Here is a 22,347-nt window from a genome sequence, read left to right as displayed (position 1 = left end):
CCATAAAGAAGTTTTTTTCTTTGAAAATACAATCTGTAAAGGAATGTGAAATGCACCACCACCTTCCTTTACCTTTTTGCCTTTAACATTTCGTATTCTTCTGGCCTTGCCTCTCTGTCCTAAGTCCTAACTCTTCATCCATTTTCCACGCTCCAGATGGACTGGCGCTTAAAAGCAAAATGTCTATGTAGCTGCCTAGATTAATTAGATCCTTTCGCGGGGATGCTGCCAAGTAATGCCAAGCAGTCGATCCAACCGCTCATCTTGGCATGGACGGTTTGGATCTAATTTGAGTGCAATGAAATTTGAACCGTCTGTTGCTCAGATTAAGATCCGATCCGTCGATTGCCGAGATGTATGGCCGAATCGGCCGCTCGGCACTGTTGCCAAGCGGGGTGCTTGGCAGCATTCCCTGGTCCGATTTTTACCTGCGAGAGCTGGAGTGACGAAATGCACAAATCAACTCTTTGAGTCTTCGAGTGTAGAAACTAAACTAAAATAAATTACCCAAAATACCTTTTCACCAAAAATAAAAAAACTCAACATACAAACGCTGATGATTTTGTCAATAATCAAAAAATCTTCACTTCTTCTGACAATATAGTAGTAAGTAATTTGGACTGGTACAGTTATTGGAGGTCCCAATTGTGGAAAATGATGAAGTGCAATGTCCAAATGGAAAAGCAATATAAGTAATTTGGACTGATTCAATTATTGAAGGTCCCAATTGTGGAAAATGATTAAGAGTTACAATACACGGAAAGGAAGGTGCGGCTGGAAAATGATGAAGAGTTGCAATACCCAAATGGAAAAGCACATAGCACTTATTTACCTTAGCGAAACGAGCCAGAGTGTAAAGACATCTTAAAATATGGGATCCACGTCACAAAGTTTCAAGTTTTCAAATGCTTTTGTCTAAGCGTGTTTTTACGTAAAGATTTGTGATAAGATACTGAAAGCTGAATAAAAAAATTGAAAGATTAAAATGGAAAAGCACATAGTACTTATTTACCTTAGCGAAACGAGCCAGAGTGTAAAGACATCTTAAAATATGGGATCCACGTCACAAAGTTTCAAGTTTTCAAATGCTTTTGTCTAAGCGTGTTTTTACGTAAAATTTTGTGATAACAAGATACTGAAAGCTGAATAAAAAAATTAAAAGATTGGATCGAACACTTACACATATTGGATTGAGCTGATTTTTCGTAAGCGCACTCTTTTTTATTTTAAAAATTATTAAACAGATCAGATCATCCGTACGGGACCCTGAGTGGCCCTTCAAGCCCGTTGGTATCCCATCGGTATGGCTTTGGTTGGTACGTGTAGTGTCACATCCCAAAATGAGAAGTGACCGGCCGTGAACTACAAGGCCAACTCATGGAACACGCAGCCTAAAATAAAATAAGTCGTCGAACAATAAATATTTTTTTGTTATTAAATAAATCCCAATCATAAACATGGGGCACAAACATCACATGAATCAAACAATCTCAAAAAAGATCCAAACATCTGGCAAAATGTTTCAATTGTGGAAGTGATAAATAAAACACTAAATTATGATGAGACACCCAAAGGAGGTCAAACAACAGATCAGTAAGTCTACACACAGTGTGAGACCTACTACGGATCCCACACAAACGATCCTAACCATTCATTAAATGTAAAATATTTTTTGGTTTTGCATAAAATCAGCTTAGTCCGATACCTATATGTGCTCGATCCAATCATCTAACATTTCATTATCCGAAAATCTTAATGAAAAGTTAGATGATTGCATCGAGCACCTATAGGTATCGGATTGAGCTGACTTTTGCTAGAGCCCTTGAAAAAATATTTTACATTTAATGAATGACTTGGATCATTTATGTGAGCTGTGATCTGTGCACAATTTGTGTGCAGAAATCTGTGTATAGCAGGGTTGGTATAAAAAGTGGGCCACTACACTGGAATATGCTTTTAGTGGTTGGGTGGCATTTAAATCAAGTTATTCACGGAGGGTCTGTAAAAGAAGTTTTCGCGTCGTCTCATCTCGCCGTTCGTCTTGGTAATCGACGATCCGAATTTTAAATAAACTATTTGTGTGAATAGTTTAACTATTTAAACAATTCGCGCAAATAATTTATTTAAACTTTGAACCGCCCAAAATACTTTTGAACAAGTGAAATTGTTTGCCTCAGTGAAAACTTCTTTATGGAGCCTTCGTAAAGGAGTTTTTCCCTTAAATCAAATGGCTGACCATCTTTTTCCCATGATGAGAAATAAGAACTAAAAATCCTCTCTCTCTCTCTCTCTCTCTCTCTCTCTCTCTCTCTGTGCAGTAGTAGTGAGACCGAATTTCGGTGAAAAGTACTCCGGATTCTGGGGAGAGATTGCAAAATCATGCTCTTATCTCTGCAGCGGTAGTGACACTCGAATTTGGGTGAAAAATACCATGAATTCTGGTGAGAGATTGCAAATACATGCTCCTAATTTCTCTCTTTCTTCTTAATTTGTTTCCAAAGTTTTACTATAGTATATGAGTTTCTCTAGATGTGGAATTTTGTAGTTTTTTCTCTTCAGTAAAACCAACAAGTCAAACAGTTGATTATTACACTTCCTCTTAAGGATTAATCCACTTTTGTTGCATCAGGTGTCTTTTGAAAGAGCAGTACTCAAAACTAGTCCACGTAGAAACTGGATTTCTAGAGGCTTCCGATCGCAAACAAGGTCAGTATGATTAATGATTAGTATTCCAGTTTTTCAGTAGAGAAAATCTTTAATTTTAACAGCCCAGCCGTGAATAGTTGTTTTTGGGACCAATCGCGACCGTCCAAAAGTGTTTTGGACGATCTGAACGGTAATAAAACTTTTCGGAGGAAGAGTTTATCCGACGAAGAGTTAAACTTTTTAATTCTAGCAAAAGTTTTATTAAAATTCGGATCGTTCAGAACACTTTTGGACGGTCGTGTGCAATTAGTTGCTGCTGTAAAAAACTTGTTTCTTCCGTGAATAAGTTTCTCTCTTTTCAGTATCATCTTAAAAGCATTTTTTTTCTTACCCAAATGAAGGAGACCTAATTTCTATACAAAAATCTACAACGGCTAGTTTTTGGTCGCTGATTGGTAATGACGGTGTCTCCGCCGGCGCCGATCACTGTTACGGCGGTTTCGGTGCAGTGTTCGTTTCAAACAACAGCTATCTGCAATCCAGATCTAGCTGATGTCGAGTCTAATTTCTTCACTTTTTCAGCAGCCCAACACTCAATAACAAGAACATGCACGAACCAATTAACTAGAACAATATATAACTAGATCTACAAATCCTAGACTCCATTACCAGTCTTCACATAACGTCCATTTTTAATGGTTCAAATTTGCTAAAATACTCTTTCCGGTCAGAAAAGTTCACTTACCGGCCGGAAAGAGTTTTAAAATGATTTGGACCATTGATTGTCAATATAGAAGACCTATTGGAATATTAGTTCGAATTCCTTGCCATAAATTTGCGCTACAATTCCATGGACAGTTTTTGTAAAATGGCTGACTTTATTTGTGAAATCAATCCCATTGTACGAAAATTTTGCTTTTCACTTTTGCTATTTGAAATTCAAAATTTTCCTTGGTTTGTAGTAGTAATTTTTTGACTTGCAAATGACAATTTTAAAGGTTGCACATGTAAGACAAACGTCACAAACATAATGCAATGATTTAAAGGGAGATTATATTAATTTGGAACTAAAATACATATATTAATCGTTGTTTTCTCACAATACCCTCTAAAAAATGTTTAATTTAGGACAAAATTAAATGCCCCATCTTCAATAAACCTTAAAACGTAATTGATTTTTATCACACGCGCGCAGTCGTCGACCATCAGCATCAGAAAAGCTCTCCATTAATTAACCCTCTCCCGCCCTCTAGCACCATACCTGTAACCCCAAACGTAACTCACCATTAATTGCACTAGCTCGTTGGCAAGTTTTCATATATTGTACTATATATATCATACAACAATCATGATTATTTTATGATTATATATTCTGATTTCCAAATGAACTAATCTGAATATATATGCAGGTCAAGGTTCTCGATCTCAATTGTTGGGAGGAAATAGTTGAAGGTTCATCTTATTCTTTCCGATAGTTTTCCAATTATCTCTTCATGGCTGAAGGTAATTTGTATATCTAGTTCATGTATTCTCTGTCTATCTTTTTTATTTACTATACTATATATTTTTGCACTTAGGGAATTAGGGCAGAAAAGATTAAGTCGAGTTGGTTTAAAATAAATCCTAACTAACAAGCTAGAATATGATTGATTTGGAAAAGGTAAGAAAAGAACATTTACGTTCAAATAGGGTGCTCATCGAGCTAGCCAAACAAGCCAAGCACAGTATTGCTCAAGTTTGACTTAATTAACTCATTATTATATGTGTTCAAACTTGGCTTGAGCTTGAAATTTTTTAAGATTAATTGTTCAAGTTTGGCTCGAGCTTGAGATTTTGTGTTCGTGATAAATTTGGCTTGGCTTGTAGAATATGAAAGCCAATCTCGAGCTTTCAAGCATGAGCTTAAACTCGTAAATTTTGACCTTTTCAAGCTAGACTCGTTAAGGTCCAAAATAAAAGGAGCTAATTTAAAGCCATAAAGAAGAACTACCATAATTAATCTAGGCCAGAAAAGCTCATAAACATAAAATTCAGTTACGGGCAACATTCATTAAATAAAAAACCCTCAAATCCTTAAATTTTCATATCTCACATAGGATATTTCCTATTTGGATACAATGGTACTTTAAAATTGGTGAAAATATCTATATAAAAGGCCGACGTAGGTCTCAGATTTTGGAACATTTATTAAATCTACCCCTATATTTGTAATACAATTTATGGAATGACCTCTTTGTTCACGAGCCTATCGAGCCAAACACTCATATGCTCAAGCTTGGCTTAAATTCATAAACAAACAAAAAAATTTGATTGAGCATGGCTTATATTTTTTCAAACGAGTTTGACTAAGCCAAAATTCGAGCCAAGCTCGAGCTGTTTGGTTAGTTTAGCAGCCCTACATCCAAATTGGTAACAAGCCCTTTATCGCATAACCACATACGGAGAATCGCATAAACCCGGTATATCATTCGAATTGGTATTGGTAAGGAATATTGCTAGGGCCTGCAAATCCGAAGATATATATTCGTCAAGAACATATTAGCAACCTGTCAATTGGCATAGGATATATCTCACGGCACGACCCATCTCAAAGTACGTCTGTCCAACAGCATGATTCGTCTCCTAAGCATAACCTATCTCAGTTACCCGCGGTCGTAACGAAGAAAACCGTTGTATAACTTGTATATATTCGATGTTGCAATTACAAATACAACGCAATAGAAAGAATTAAAACCAATCTCATTCAGGCCCTATTCCTCTAAAGGTTCTTTAAAAATAAGTGCTTATTTGCTTTAAAAAATAACGAAACAATCTTTCATACCGTTTCCCTACATTTTGATCGGTGCAAATAGAATTTTCCAAAAAATCAAGTGTTGAATTCAAACAAATCGTTGGATACAAAAAAGTTAAAGCTAAATTTTTTTATTTGTAAATTTTTTTCTTTCAATTTCAAATTACAGCAATGACGTGTGGTTGTAGTTGTTGTTTTTCTTGGTGGTGTGAGTGGTGGTGGTTAGGGGCAGCTCCACTAGTATTTTAGGGGTTCAAGCCTGAGTTAAATAAAAAACTTCATTTTTTTTACATGTAATTTAATTTTTCTTTAGTATTGTTGGCAAAAGACCAATCGTATGAAATTAAACTTAGTTTAATAAACTATATGAAAGTTCACTTAAATTTGTGAGTAACAATAATATAGCCCACCAAAACAAAACAAAAAAAAAAAGAAACCAAATAAGTTTTGCAACTTAAAACCTTCTTAAAGCTTGGGTAACCCCAAAAATATATTTTTAATTGAAGAAGTTGATTAAAACACGATTCCATAAGGAAAATCCTATTTGCACCGATCAAAATGTAGGGAAACGGTCATATATACACGAAAAATAGGGTGTTTAGATCAAGCACCCTACACACATCGGATGCCGTTGATTCCCGCGCATGGCCCCTCGGTTTTTTTTTTTTAAATTTTTGGACGGCTCGGATCGGCCGTCCGGTGGCCGGAGACGGCCGCGCGCGGTGGTCGGTACCGTTTCCCTACATTTTGATCGGTGCAAATAGCACCACTCTGATTTTTTACCAAGCATATTTTCAGCTTAAAAAAATTAGCAAGTTGTTCACCTTAAAGAGAAATGATTGTTCCAAACAGATCCACGCGCTCATTATCTTGCATCATAGATAAGCTGAATTGAATAGCCACGTCATAATAGGGAAGTAATAAGAAATCAAAGAAAAGCTGGCTTCAGGTGAAAAAAGAAATAACAATCAATTCTGGTCACCGGCAACCCAAATTGGCAAGATGATTCTATCATAAAAGTTTTGCAATTTCTCAAGCCACTTTGGTTGGCCTTCTAACTCAATTTTAGATGCTTGTTTTGTACACTTACAAAACAAGCTCAAACTGCACACTTACACTACATTGCTTGTCCTTAAAAACATAAAAACCTCAATCGAACTTTGTTTTTTTAAACTCATCAGTTTGCTTGCATTTGGCAGTTGCTACAGCTTGCACCCAACCAGTTTGCAAGATTGGGAAGTGCTTATGGGCTCATATTGCTAGCCGAATCAATTATGCCAGAAAATTGTCAAAGAATTGGCAAGCGCTTTGTAAGAAAGCAATAGAGTTAGGGATCAAAAGAAATGATATTGTTGTCGAAATCAACAGAATGAATATGCAGAAAACTCCAACAGAAGAATGTGATGCTTGGAGAGCAGAGGTGGTGGAGATGGAAAACAAGATTGAGACAATAAAGCAGGAGTTCGATGTTGAGAAGAAATGTGTTGGGGGATTATGTCCTGACATATTTGCTCGTATAGAGCTTGGTAAGCGAGTGGCAAATATGATCGATGACATTGACGTGCTCCTAGAAAAGTCCAAGTTCGAAAGAGGATTTCTTGTTGATTCACCACCAGCTATAGTTGAGAAGAAGCCAGGCCCCGATTCAACATTGTCAACGTCTGCATATAATACACTGGGCATGGTACTGGATAAAATTCGAGATGAGAGCACTCCAAAGATTGGTATTTGGGGAATGGGCGGTGTGGGGAAGACAACTGTTTTGCAACTCTTGAATAACACGCCAGAAATTATAGAAATGTTTGATCACGTGATATGGGTGACCGTCTCAAAATCTCCAAGCATTAGAATGGTACAAAAAGAAGTGGTACGGCGTTTAAAAATAAAATTAGATGGGGGTGAGTCTGATGAAACAGTAGCAAGTCGATTGTTTCACGAACTTGACTGCAAGAAGTACTTGTTACTTTTAGATGATGTTTGGGAGATGGTGGATTTAGCTGTTGTAGGGCTTCCAAATCCCAATAAGGATAATGGTTGCAAATTGGTTTTAACAACCAGGAATTTGGAAGTTTGTCGGAAGATGGAAACATCCACTGAGATCAAGGTGAAGGTTTTGTCAGAAGAGGAAGCTTTGGAGATGTTTTTCACAAATGTGGGAGATGTTGTCAGGCTTCTTGCCATCAAAGAGCTCGCTGAAAGCATTGTCAAAGAGTGTGATGGCTTGCCCCTTGCCCTAAAGGTCATAAGTGGTGCATTACGGAAGGAGGCAAATGTGAACGTTTGGAAGAATTTCTTACGGGAATTGAGGTCACCTGCTACATCTTTCATTGAAGACTTGAATGAGAAGGTGTTTAAGGTACTAAAGGTTAGCTATAACCATTTAAAAACCACTGAAAAAAAGAAATGTCTTTTGTTCTGTGGATTGTATCCCGAAGACTCGAACATTCATAAACCAGAATTGATAGGATATTGGAAAGCAGAGGGTATTCTTTCTAGAAAGCTTACTTTGGAAGAGGCACATGATAAGGGAGAAGCAATATTACAAGCTCTTATAGACGTTTCGTTGTTGGAAAAATGTGATGGACTTTATGATAATTACCATGTGAAAATGCACGATGTTGTTCGAGACTTGGTGTTGGCAATGACTTCCCCAGAAGGTGGTGAAGAATCCACACATCTGGTGAGAGCTGGAATTTCTTCAGAGAAGATGCCAGAGGAGGTGGAATGGAAAAAGGCAACAAGAATATCGTTTATGGATCATGACTTGCGCAATTTGCCAGAATCGCCAGACTGTCCCGAGCTCTTGACACTGTTACTTCAAGGAAATATGAATTTAGAGGTAATTCCAGAAACATTCTTTGACAACATGCCTAACCTCCGAGTTTTGGATCTGTCACGCACCGGGATCAAATCTTTGCCAACTTCCATCTTGAAATTGGACAATCTGCGAGAACTAGTCCTTTTAGGTTGCGAGAATTTGGAGGCTCTCCCTGTTGGGATGAGAAGCAGACTCTCTCAGATTGAAGTATTTAAACTTACAGGTGGGCTGAGTAATGAGAGTACGGATATTGTTGCGAAAGAACTAAGTGACTTGAGTTCACTTTCTTTCCTTGAGTTTGACTTCCAGAGAGTAGATAATCTCCAATACTTCCTGCAACATAGCAGACCATGGAAACAGAGGACATTGACAGTTTTTGGTTTAGCTGTTGGCCGAGTTTCGGAAATGGAGGGGCCGATAGATGAGTATAAAAGGTGTTTGAGTTATCAAGCAAGTGGAAGAGAAGAAATGGGCAGCGGCCTTCCCTCCGCCATAGAAGATGCACTCAATCGTTCGAATTACTTTCTATTAAAGGGTCAAGACAAAATTAATTCTCTATCGGAAGTGGGCACGCACAACACTTATGAGTTAAGATACTGCAGTATTGAAGAATGCGTCGCCCTTGAAAACGTCGCCGATAGAAATGGGCTTCAAACCGGTGCTTTTCCAAATTTAGAAAAATTATTTCTGATCGATCTGAGGAATTTGAAGTCCGTTCTTTGTTTGGAGACGGAGGAGGGACAATTGCTGCCACCAACACCGCCAAATCTAAACAGCTTTACCAATCTAAAAACACTGCGCCTTCATCATTGTCCACGAATTGAGCATGTATTCTCAAGTAGATTCATGGTTCAACAACTATCTAACTTGGATTACTTGGAAGTCTGGGACTGTCAGGGACTCGAGGGGATGGCTCCAGATGATGAAAAGATTGAATACGAGGCTCTACCCAAATTGAGGGTTTTGTCGCTCCATTTCTTACCGGAATTCGTGAGTTTTTTTAAAGGTGTTCCCATGTATTGGCAATCATTGTTGGGTGTAGGGATAAAGGGTTGTCCGAAGTTGAGAAAACTCCCCCTCGACACTAATAGCTCTCCTGATTTGAAGGAAATCGAGGGCCGACAGGAGTGGTGGGACGCATTAGAGTGGGACAACGATGCCATCAAATTACGACTTCAGCCTCTTTTCGAGGTGATCTTTGTTTATCATTGTCTTAATTATTTAAAATACCTTATTTTTATTATTTTTGAACTCTTGTTAATTTCGGGCTAATTTATTAATTTTCCAATTCGTGTTGACAAGAGAAATCAAAAAACAAAAAATTGTGACGAGAAACTAAAAAAAAAAGTTCACACAAGATAAAAATAAGTCAAAACAGACATTTTTTGGGTTTATTTTTTGCCTTCTTCTGGAAGAGCTTAATTTTGACTCGGCAAAAGAGGAAGAAACTAAGGGTTGGTGCGTTGCTGGACTCGCCTAAGTCACACAAGCTTGATTAGTATAATCTAGAGGCTATTCCATTATTGTTAATTTAGTTTTAGGTTCGACTCCTCTAAAAAATTGAACAGTGACACTGCCATTTTTTAATTATGGACCTCTTTTAAGATCATCTCCAGCTATATTTACCAAATTTTCAAAACAAAAAGTCATTTGTTCGTCATCAAAAAAGCAATTTCACTATTTTTTCTTAATTTGGCAATGCTAATTTACTCTCTTGAACTTAACTTAAATCTGGGAGTTTTGTATTTATTTGAATTTTTTTCGCATTTGTTAGTTTTGCGCTAAATTTTTGTAAGATATTGATTCGTCTCGACGAGAGATTTTTTGGCTAAAAAGTGGTTATTTTTCAAAATACTTGGGTAAAAGTAAAAAACAAATTACTTTTCCAATTCCTCTCGTCGAGACGAATTAATAACCCACAAAAGTTTGGCGTAAAATTAATAAATACAAAAAAAAATTCAAATAAGGACAAAATTTTCAGATTTAAGTTAAGTTCGAGAGAACGAGGCATTAATGGGTTTTTTTTTTCGCACAAGTGCTATTTTAGCTGTTAGGTCACAACTTTATTATGACAACCGTTGTATGTATGCGGGAAAAACGGGCTTCGCCATGTTAAGGAAATGAATCCCACATTGCTTGGGAGTGGAATGGGGGATCACTTAATAACATCTGGGACCTCTCCACTCATTGCCAATTGGTTTTGAGATGGCTCATTGCCAATTGGTTTTGAGATAGATATAAAGTTTCCACATGGTATCAGAGCGGGGCCCGTTCCACCCCACATTTTATAAAATTCACAATCCACACCCCACGATGACAGACCAGCGAAAAGGCTGCACGATGATAGGACCCAAAAAGTGGCCACACGTGACAGACCTCAAAACGCGGCTGCACGTGAGGGGGGATGTTAAGGAAATGAATCTCACATTGCTTGAGAGTGGAATGGGTGATCACTTAATAACATCTGGAATCTCTCCACTCATTGTCAATTGATTTTGAGATGGATATAAAGTTTCCACACGCCAAACCTTGAGTCTTTTGTGGCTAAAGATTGGCAAGTAAGTCCAATGGCAAATCCAAAGTTAGATCGAAAATGGCTTTGGCAAAGAATTTACCAACTACTAGTATTAGAGATGCATCTTGGATTCATATACTGAATTTTTATATTTGTCAGTGGACGGTGCTCTGATGAGCAGTTAGAGATCCAGCGAAATTTGCATCTGATGATTGAAGAACAAGGGAGGCAGCTGAAATTTGCATCTGATAATAAGAGTGTCCCTTCTCTTTGACTGTCCCTTCTTTAGTCAACTGTGGGCTGCCATTCCTGGTCTCTGCTGCATTCCCAAGGCCCCTGCCCCTTGGCCTCAGAAGACTACTCCCTAATGGCCTAATCTTCTAAGGAGGGTTGCCTTTGCTGCTGCAGTTTATTTTGTTTGGCAAGAGAGGATTAGTAGAAAGTCTAGAGGCATTCATAAGCCTCCTTTGGCTGTTATTCGGCCGATCATATGTATTTGAAGTCAGGATAAAAGCTTTCTCAAAGCAGAAATATAAGGCCTACATCTTTATCGTCTCAGCTCTGCCAGAATTGGCATATTTCTTGTTAGAGATTTTCAAAATAATGGGTTTTAGTTTGGGTTATTTTTGAAAAGGTGTTGAGAGAGGTTTGTTTTGTGAAAAGTTGCTATACCTTTTCATATGAGGTGTGACTTTTTATGAATGGATATAACACCCATTAGTTTGGGATGTGTTTATTAGGAAGGGATGTGATTGTTAGGAAAAGATGCGAAACATGGGGGTGCCTCCAAGAGGTATGACCCTTCTAATGTTTTCGTGAAAGGGTGCCTTTAAGAGGCATGTGTCATTTTAATTAAGGGGAATGCTAGGTACAAAGAAAACTTATCCCGAAAGTACCCCAAAAACAGCAATTAATGGTTGAGAATCACTTTGATGATTGTATCACACACATCAAAGTGAATCTCAACTATTAGTTGATCTTTTTGGGGTAGTTTCGGGATAAATTTTCTTTGTCCATAGCATTTCTGTTTAATTAATTGTTTTCAATAGACATGACTTTTCCTAACTAGTGTCTTTAAAAGACACGACCCTTAGTAATGTGTGTTTCTTCTAAAGACACAACCTTTCACAAAATGGTGCCTATAAGTCTATAAATAAGCTCATTTGTAAAGTCATTTCTTACACCAAAAATTCCATATTGGATTGCTCTCTCTCTACACACTCTCTTCCTAGAATTTTAGGCATACCGGTATTCTGTTATTCTGCAGAAATAGAATATCGGTTCTTGGTTCTCTAGTATCTCTTGTATAGGTTTTAGTTTTTCTCTGCTTTCGCTTATCTCTTGTATATGGGCTCACGCCTTGGATTCTTTGTTTCTCTTGAGGATGCTTTCCAAAAAGATAGTCGTCATTGTAGGGAGATACATGCTCGGGTTTGGATACTACTAATTTACTAAAGTTCTGCAAAGCATACATACAAGAAGAAAAAAAAATCATAACCCCAAAAGTCTATAAAAAGAGACAGCTGAAAGTATATCTTGAAATTCCCTGATACAAGTTCTCTCCAAAACTGTTACACCAGATTTTATACGGCAATTGGTTCACTAGTCGGAACTAGGGACTCTAGCATTTACCTGCTCCAATGGTTTAGCGGATGAGAGAGATTGATTTCTGTCAATGTGATGCAAATGGGCAAGACCTACTAAACATTCAGTGTAAATGGTTTTAACTATCATATCTAGGAAATGTGATCAGAAGACATCAATGTTTCCATGCTCGCTCAGCATTTACTAGTCGATAGGAGAGGCTTATCTAGGCTCATATATTTGAAGAGTTCGTCAAGAACTTTGGACAAGGTTGGATGAGCATGAACTGCTGTCCTGCAGGGTACAAACCAAAAACATACATTTGCTTATAATGTGTAGTGTCAGTCACGGTCACTCTCCTTCAATACCCAGGAAAATTCAGAGCTAGATGTTAACAAACAAAAAATGAAGTCCCAGGTTGAAAGCTAAGGAAAACCTTCAAAGTTGCAAGACAGCGATCCATTCTGAAACCTCACATATTAAGGTGTGGGGAATTATGTAGTAGAATTTTGGTATTTATCAAAGCAAAACTACCTGAATACGTGTCCCCAACGCTATAGCATTGGATGCTTCATGGATGAGATCTGCAGCGTGCAACCCAAAAATATGAACTCCAAGTATCCCCCCGTGGTGAGGTCTGTTACATATCAACTGCTGAGGATAATAAATTTACTTGGGTCATCATCAAAACCATGAAATATACTTCATTGTCAGCCAGAAAGTTCAATCCTGGTTCATAAGAAGCATAGATGTGCAAGAGGAAATATAAACATTTTCAGAGAATAAAAATTGTAAAGGAACAACATAGAAATTTTAATACCTATTTACGAGCGGAGGGAGACTAATGACAAGGGACAAAAAGCTTTTCACCACAAAAACTCAAATAACAAGGGAACATAACGTGATGATTAGAGACAACAAGCACAAAACAGGTCTGCAGAAACATGGACAGTGTTTTAGTTTTTCCCCTTGATGCCTTTTTCTTTGAAATGTGTGTGAGTTAATGAATTGACCAATCTCACACTTGTTTTGAATTATCAGTTAAAGCTCAATACTAGTCCATGACAATTGTCTGCTTTTGAATTTTCAATTGGAGCTCAATCAACACAATATACAACAGTAGTTCAATTCAGTCACACTCACTGATGCATAACACACACACACACACACACTGCAACACACACCCATAAAGTCTCTTGAAGCCCTGCAACTTCAACAGCATACACCTCCAACTCCATTAGAGAGATTCCTTATGAAGTCATTGATCCTGAAATCATTCGTTCCCCACTTTGTTTTCACCCAAAAAGCTATTCGAATCTTGGTAATCCCCATAATCTCATCCCATTGTGGTTCTGAGTTTTCAAAAAAAAAAAATTAGCTATTTCATTTTCACCCAAAAAGGTATTTGAATCTTGATAATCTCCAGAATCTCATCCCATTGTATTTTGAGTTTTCAAAAAAAACATCCATTAGCCATGTTGATAGGTGCCATATTGCCATCCCTATCAATTGTGTTTGAAAAGTCTCATTTCCATCAAGCCATATTCGATCAAGAGACATTAGCTCTTTTTCGTGTAAAAGTTACAGATTATCAATTTAAATTCTGTCAGTCAACAACAAAGCCCAGTCTTGATCTTCACTTCAAATCTCCCTTACATTTCCTCTCTCTACACAACACTCTCCCCTGAGGCCAACAAATCGGTGATCCTTTAGCCCATCACACAACATCCTATATTTGCTATTTTGAAGAAGAAAAGTAAAAACATTCAAAGATATCCTCTTCGCACTATGGGTATAGTATTAGAACTATCTATGAATGCGAACTGGTTAACATGTCCATGTAGCAGAACCATGTGTATGCACATAGTTTAACTACAAAGATTGCATAACAACAGTATCTTGAGATCATAACTCAATTAGAGAAATAGAGAGCTTTTTCCTAACACACACACACACACACACAATTGTAGGATACCTCATTGAATTCTTGTAGGATTTCTACTCAAAAAGTCTACGGGTCAGATACTTATAGTTTTGAAGGAGACGATACAAATTTTAAGATCGTAGGTTTTTAACAACTATGCTCATATCACTATCGAGCTTTGTTGTGAGAGAACTGACCACAGCCAAAGATCCAGCAGCTAAATACAGGGCAACAATACTTCCAAATTCATTTCAAAAACAAAAACAAAAAAGACTTCCAAATTCACCTATATGGACACTTATCCAAACACTGAGAGATATACCATAGAGGTTCATCCAGAGAAAGGAAAAATTATAGTTTTGGTGGCAATAACAAGAATTGCAAAAAGGAAACAAAAATCCAATTACCGAAAAAGAAGATAGACATGAATCAAATTAGGTAACATGAATTGATGAAATTGATAGCCTCATTTGAGTCGTACTCAATCCAGAAAAAAATTAAGCTTTTGCATATCTGAAAATGTGAGGCCAGAGTCAGTTTGGAGAGGATTGACGTCCGTTTGTAGATGAAGATTCAGTTAAATACAATATGTATACCCACCGAGAGAGAGAGTAGAGAAATCTTGCCAAATGGAGACGACAACTGGTGTTCCGCAAGAAACACGCATATAACAGACGCGAGCTTGGTCCATACGGCTATGTCTCGGTTCCATTTAAAGCTCGCATCTTGAACACCGGAGGAATACCAAAAACGATGTCGTCCTTACTCATTGGTACTTCGCATCGTCAACCTGAGAAGTCCTATGAAAACATGTTGAAGAGCTTGTTTAGAAAATTGTGAGCGCATTCCGGTTTACCTCCATGATCGAAGTTGTCCTGGTTGAAGAACTTGTTTAGAAGATAATCCTTGTTAAACATCATTTGAATCGAGTACTGATTAATACATGATCGGAGACGATAAGTGTGAATTTGTTTCTGTGAAAATAGCTAGATTTGGTCACACCCTATCAAACCTTTGTTCAGACGAAACGACGCCGCACGCTATTTTATTATGTGATGTTGGTTGAAACGACGTTAAGAAAAGTGGCCACACATGACAAATCTCAAACGCGGCTGCACGCGAGGGGGGATGTTAAAAATATCAAGTCCCACGTTGCTTGGGAGTGGAATGGGTGATCACTTAATAACATCTGCGACCTCTCCACTCATTGCCAATTGGTTTTGAGATGGATATAAAGTTTCCACATGGTATCAGAGCGGGGCCCGTTCCACCCCACATTTTGACAAACTAGCAAAAAGGCTGCGCGATGGTAGGACCCAAAAGTGGCTACATGAGATAGACCTCAAACGCGGCTGCACGTGAGGGGGGATGTTAAGGAAATAGAGTCCCACATTGCTTGGGTGTAGAATGGGTGATCACTTAATAACATCTGGGACCTCTACACTCATTGTCTATTGGTTTTGAGATGGATATAAAGTTTCCACAGAATAGGTATGCAGTACTCCAAGATCAGTTGATAGGCCCTGGATGGGTTTTCTTTATAGCAAACACAAGAAATGGAAAGAGATGGATTCCCCGTGAATATTAATCCATTAGACCAGTTGATAGGCCTTGGATGGGTTTCTATAGGCAAACAGATGAAATGGATAGAGATGAATTCCCATTCATTAATCCATTAAATTATCAGTGTGGGCACGCGCCCCGAAAATCGCTCGATCTTTGGGTTCCCTTTTTAAAGACTGGGCGCGGCCCTCTTTTGAAAAATGCGCGGCGAAACGCCTCGATTCAGAGTCGCCACTCGGGTTTTAGCGGTAGGAACACCCAAGGAACCGAACTCGAAAACGTTTTTGCCACGTTTGTTTGATTTTGAAAAGGCGTAGACCGGTCCGTCGTCACCTTCGATATCTGAGGTTCGGGAGCCAGGTTACGAGAGGGGAAGGGTTTTATGGCACCCCCTCTCGCCCAATCCGGAGATCGGTCTCTACTCGGGCATTTCATGAAAACCTTTGCATTTTTCTCTCATTTTATCATTTTTTTTTTAGCCAGTTAGGGCGGGGGAACAGTTAATGGGGACGAAAGCGGTAACCAATTGCAGTTTATGTGACAAAATGCTTATGAATGATTTGATTGCGATGCTAAGTATAGATTGAGAACAAGCACTGAGCATCCCGAGCAAACTGCAGTACGCCGTCACAAGGTGACGTGAGCAGATTCTGCCAGCATGCACTGATCGAGCCACTGCATGGTGATACAACCTGCGCACGCCACATATAAACTGGCGTACTCCACTTGTTGGATCTCTCAGTCTTTGTTTGCAACCCTCTGGGCTTTGGAAAAGGACCAGCGCACACCCAGGGCAAACCACGCAGTTTAATATAGCAGAATATACACAGTCACAGGCAAAATGAATGGCTTTAGGCCATGAAAGAAAGCAGAACACCCCAAAACAGTGTGGGACAGAAGATAGGCCTAGCTTACGCTTCAGATGCAAGGGCCAGTTACTGGACCCAGAAGCCTACTGCCGTACGCCAGTGTATTACTGTCGTACGCCACTTTGCCTTTGATTCCAGTGTTTGGCTTTGCATCATCTGGGTTCTGGAACATGACCAGAAGGATCCCAGAGGCCTTTACATGACAGAGATGAAAAAGATAGGATATTACCACTAAACAATTCTAAATATGGAAAGCAGTAAACCGGTTATTAGCATGCTAAGGTGATCGACAGAAAGATAAAACGAAATGAATGACGATCCATGATCCCCACGCCAGTTGTGCTCGTACTGCCATGACTGGCGTACGGCATGTAGGAACTGGCGTGCGCCAAGTATCGTCGCATACGATTGTTGTATTTTTACCAGTTCAAGGCCAGGACCAGTATTGTTTACCAGCCTAGGCCTTGCTGGTTCCCCTCAGGGGCCGAAAACAGAAAGGAATGCAAAGGTGGTATACCTTTTGGGTGTTGAAGTTTGAAGGTGGTTTAGAGCCTAGAGGTTGAAGATGGATGTTGTATGGTGACTGGATATCAGTGGAGGTATGTGGAAGTGGGCTTCTTTCCTTTCTCTTTCAATGGAAGAAGAAGAGAGAAAGCAAAAAAGGAGGAAGAAGAGAGAACTTTTCTTCTTAATGAGGCCAACCCCTTGCAAATGAATGCAAGGGGGGTATTTATAGAGGGGGAGTGACTGAGATCAGTCTGGTCTAAGGCCTTGTTTGGCTGTTTAAGGTAAGGTTGGAGCCTCCCATGCATTAAATGCATGGGACTTGCCTTGATGGGGGGTGTAGAAGAGAGGGGGAGCGGGCCTGGCAGATATAATTATCAGGGACACTGTGGCCGACGTCAGGGTGGCACAAAAGTCCCGCCTAAGTTGCTGAATAAAGTTGATTTGACTGGGTTTGACTGGCGTGCGCCACTATTAACTGGCGTGCGCCAGTAAAAGATGGGCCACTGGTCGATGACTGACACGTGGCAGGTGACTGGCGTACGCCTCCAGGACACTGGCGTATGCCAATTGGGTTTTGCTGGGGCTGTTTGGTTCTGGTTTGAAGGGTTTGAAAGGTGTTTTGAGAGAGGTTCGGGACGCTCAAAGCTCAACCACACCTTTGTCCTTAAACTGTTTTCGACTAAGATCATCATTGGGGAAATAAAAAGATTGACAAATAACGCTATCTGGACAGTCCAGAATGGGGTGTCTACAGAAGCCCCCCTTTGACGGCACTTGAAGCACCATTGACTGGAGACAAGTAACGTCAAAGGTTTCCTAGACACCCTCTTCAAGGCTATCCAGAATGCAAGAATTTTGAAGAACCTGTTTGATTCGACGCTGGGGCGGATAGACCGCCGCTTTTGCTGTTTTTGATAGACAGATCACAGAAATGTGGACTCTCCTGGGGAATGATCCTTTTGCAGAAGCATCGACTCTGTTGGGGAAAGCAGATTGTGGGACGGATAGATCGCCGTTGATTTGAAATTGGACGGATAGATCGTCGTTGATTTGAAATTGGACGAGAGGATCGTCGTTGATTTGAAATTGGACGGATGGATCGTCGTTCATTTGAAATTGGACGAGAGGATCGTCGTTGATTTGAAATTGGACGAGTGGATCGTCGTTGATTTGAAATTGGACGGATAGATCGTCGTTGATTTGAAATTGGACGAGAGGATCGTCATTGATTTGAAATTGGACGGATAGATCGTCGTTGATTTGAAATTGGACGGATGGATCGTCGTTGATTTGAAATTGGACGAGAGGATCGTCGTTGATTTGAAATTGGACGAATAGATCGTCGTTGATTTGAAGTTGGACGAGCGGATCATCGTTTGATTTGAAGTCGGACGGGCAAACCGTTGTTGATTTGAAGTTGGACGGGCAAACCGTCGTTGATTTGGAGTTGGACGGGCAAACCGTCGTTGATTTGGAATTGGACGGGCAAACCGTCGCTCGTTTGATTTGAAAGTGGACGGGCGAACCGTCGTTGAGTTGAGAGTTGGACGGGCAGACCGTCGTTGATTTGACTCTGCTTGGGGAAATGGTTTAATCGCGGAACGATGAACGTTGTTGGGGACCAAACCTTATCCGGCACACAAAGAACTCCAACAATCACGGGTAGGTCGCGTCAGGGAGGTTAAATTCCATCTGTTGGGAATCAGAGCCAATCTCCTTATCAAGGACCATCCGAGACAGAGCAATAGGACTGCTGGAAAATGTGCTCTAAGCTGGTCTGAAATAGAGGTACTCATTCAGAATGGATGGACCATCGTTGAACATGGATGATGGATCATCGTTGAGGATGACTCGGGAACCATCGTTGATTTGAGATGGTGGGTCATCACTGAAGGACGACTCGTTGAACCATCGTTGATTTGAGACGGTGGGTCATCACTGAAGGACGACTCGTTGAACCATCGTTGATTTGAGACGGTGGGTCATCCCTGAAGGACGACTCGTTGAACCATCGTTGATTTGAGACGGTGGGTCATCGCTGAGGGACGACTCGTTGAACCATCGTCGATTTGAGACGGTGGGTCATCACTGAAGGACGACTCGTTGAACCATCGTTGATTTGAGACGGTGGGTCATCACTGAAGGACGACTCGTTGAACCATCGTTGATTTGAGACGGTGGGTCATCACTGAAGGGCGACTCGTTGAACCATCGTTGATTGAGACGGTGGGTCATCGCTGAAGGACGACTCGTTGAACCATCGTTGATTTGAGACGGTGGGTCATCGCTGAAGGACGACTCGTTGAACCATCGTTGATTTGAGACGGTGGGTCATCCCTGAAGGACGACTCGTTGAACCATCGTTGATTTGAGACGGTGGGTCATCCCTGAAGGACGACTCGTTGAACCATCGTTGATTCAAGATGGTGGGTCATCGCTGAAGGACGACTCGTTGAACCATCGTTGATTTGAGACGGTGGGTCACCATTGAAGAACGACTCGTTGAACCATCGTTGATTTGAGACGGTGGGTCATCGTTGAGGATGACTCGGGAACCATCGTTGATTCGAGAGATTGAAAAGGACGATATGGTTGATCGTCGTTGATGGATTGAAAAGGACGATATGGTTGATCGTCGTTGATGGATTGAAAAGGACGATATGGCTGATCGTCGTTGATTTGATTGAGAAGGACGACATGGCTGATCGTCGTTGATTTGATTGAGAAGGACGACGTGGCTGATCGTCGTTGATTTGATTGAGAAGGACGACGTGGCTGATCGTCGTTGATTTTGATTAAGAAGGACGACATGGGTGATCGTCGTTGATTTGATTGAGAAGGACGACGTGGCTGATCGTTGTTGATTTGATTGAGAAGGACGACATGGCTGATCGTCGTTGATTTGATTGAGAAGGACGACATGGTTGATCGTCGTTGATTTGATTGAGAGGGACGACGTGGCTGATCGTCGTTGATTTGATTGAGAAGGACGACGTGGCTGATCGTCGTTGATTTGATTGAGAGGGACGACATGGCTGATCGTCGTTGATTTGATTGAGAAGGACGACATGGCTGATCGTCGTTGATTGAATTGATTTGAAGGACGGGTAGACCGTCGTCGATTTGATTGAAAGGACGACCTGACTGGTCGTCGTTGATTTGATTTGAGAAGGACGATATGGCTGATCGTCGTTGAAGGATTGAAACGGGTAGCACAAGCAATTGTTGCTTTGAATTGTATTCTGATTGCCAAAGTGTGCTCCAGGTGCTAGTGGAGCGGGACAGTGAGGCTGTGTGCTTGACATTTGTCATGGAGGAATAGATAAGGAGAACAGCATGTGGCACCCCCCTTACAATTGCACTTTCCCAGAGCAGCGGCTTCGGCTTCGGCTCCAGTTCCAGTAGTGACTAGATCCCAAGTATGAACCCCCAAAATCCTGATTACTTGCTGCTTTCGATACTGGACAGGCATGCTTTGACACTGGATAGATTTTTCCTGTTTTCAACAGTTGATATACAATATGCAATGATATGTACGGAATTGAATGCATAAATTGAAAATGCAAGGGCAGACTAGGGCGGCTTCTAGAGGATAATGGCCTAGGATGGCCACATAAACAAGAGTTACACAAAGCGGTACTGTCATCTTAGCCATAGCTCAGAGATACGAGAGCAATAGATAACCAGCGGCTAGAGGTGTGCAGTTGAAAGAAAGGCCCATAGAAAGGGTGGCTTACGCCAAAGAGTTTTCAGAGGTTCAGAGAGAGTAGTCTGAGAGATTGAGAGAGAAAGAGTCCATCAGCGAAAGCCTCCTCAGAAGAGGCAGATGGGATAGGGGCCCCAGATACTTCAAGGAGATCAAGAGTGACGACAATGACGAGAACGAGGCCGAGCTCTACCACTGAGGACTACCATTGAGCCTCTTTACTTCACTGTCCTTTGCTTCTTAGATGCACTCCCAGATAGATAGACATTGAGTGGGCTGGCCTGTCCCAGTTGACATTTAGGAGTGGTATTGGGTCGATGTACCCCTTTTTCTTTGATGCTGGGGCGGATGAACCCCATAGATAAGCTTTGCTTGGCCTTGAGCCGACATGCCCTTGCTGCTCACAAGATCCCACTGCTTGTGGACCACAGATGGTAGGGTAGCAATGTAAATTGCATTTTCCAATTTATTTGACTCTCTCTTGGGACTGTCTAAAAGAATGCATAAACCAACCGCTAATATCTAATTTGCATTGACAAGCGAACTGAATCGACAAACAGACACACATATGTACAGACTCGCCTAGCTCAATTGAGAAAGGAAGAAGAGCCCCGGATATATCACGGACTCCTAGACATATGGAAAACAATGAAATTTTGGGCATTAATGTGCCAAAATTCACAGTATCCCCTAGACAGGTGAAACTGACACTTGCATAAGGTCCAATAAATGTACATTGACCTGTACAAATCGGTAAAATTAGGAAAAACATCCCGACATGACAATGGATTGAAAAACTTGAAAAGTGTCGCAAAGATGGACAAAAGACGCAAATGATGACTCATATAGGCCCGGACTGAAACCGACATCCCCGTGCAGCCACATTAAGACCATATGACTTGCACAGCATGATAAGACTTGGTAAAAACCCCTTGAACGAGATTCGAGGTGCTTTGAATTTGAAATGTGCCCCTGAGGGTCTAAAAATCTCTGTTAGGCGTGATGGCTGCCTACTGCTGTCTGATGCAGGAAATGAAGAAGCGCGCGCATGTATGAGATCAACGCGCATCACTTTTGTACGAGTGCGTGTGAGCCTCAAACTAGCGCGCGAGATTGCAAAGCTGCTGCAGCCGCTTAAACTAGACGTTTGCTGAACTTTAGAATAAACTGTGAGCCGTTAAGCCTCATAAGCATTTCGTTCTGTTTTTGATGCTTCAAAATATTTTAAGGCTTTTGCTCAGCTTTGAAATCGAAGTAGCAGCTTGCATTAAACTTGAAAGACGAATGGTTTCCCCTGTCTGTTTCTCCAATGAAGCTTGTCTTGTTCTCGACTTTTCTTGACCCTTGATGTGCACCAAAACGTCAACCATGGATCCAATTGATAGAGTATGACCGAGCCTCGAAGAGAGACTGCCTACGTATCC

The 22,347-nt window shown here is 40.4% G+C and overlaps 1 protein-coding gene across 2 annotated transcripts; it reads left to right on the top strand.

The window, feature by feature from the left end:
* The first annotated feature begins 2,253 nt into the window (after positions 1 to 2,253).
* On the top strand, positions 2,254 to 11,328 carry LOC131324633 (putative disease resistance protein At1g63350). Of its 2 annotated transcripts, XM_058356671.1 has the most exons (5): positions 2,254 to 2,441; positions 2,630 to 2,706; positions 4,056 to 4,149; positions 6,637 to 9,446; positions 10,930 to 11,328. In XM_058356671.1, the coding sequence occupies exons 3-5, from the start codon at positions 4,140 to 4,142 to the stop codon at positions 10,942 to 10,944; spliced, it is 2,835 nt and encodes a 944-aa protein (XP_058212654.1). In that variant the 5' UTR covers positions 2,254 to 2,441; positions 2,630 to 2,706; positions 4,056 to 4,139; the 3' UTR covers positions 10,945 to 11,328. The 2 variants fall into 2 exon arrangements, with proteins under 2 accessions (XP_058212654.1, XP_058212653.1); XM_058356670.1 differs by lacking the exons at positions 2,630 to 2,706; positions 10,930 to 11,328 and having other exon boundaries at positions 2,265 to 2,441; positions 6,637 to 9,543.
* Positions 11,329 to 22,347: the final 11,019 nt, after the last annotated feature.

Source organism: Rhododendron vialii, chromosome 4a (assembly GCF_030253575.1).
Source record: "Rhododendron vialii isolate Sample 1 chromosome 4a, ASM3025357v1".
Taxonomy (NCBI): domain Eukaryota; kingdom Viridiplantae; phylum Streptophyta; class Magnoliopsida; order Ericales; family Ericaceae; genus Rhododendron; species Rhododendron vialii.
The sequence above is the reverse complement of the archived record's forward strand: the minus strand, read 5'-3'. Positions and strand labels throughout refer to the sequence as shown.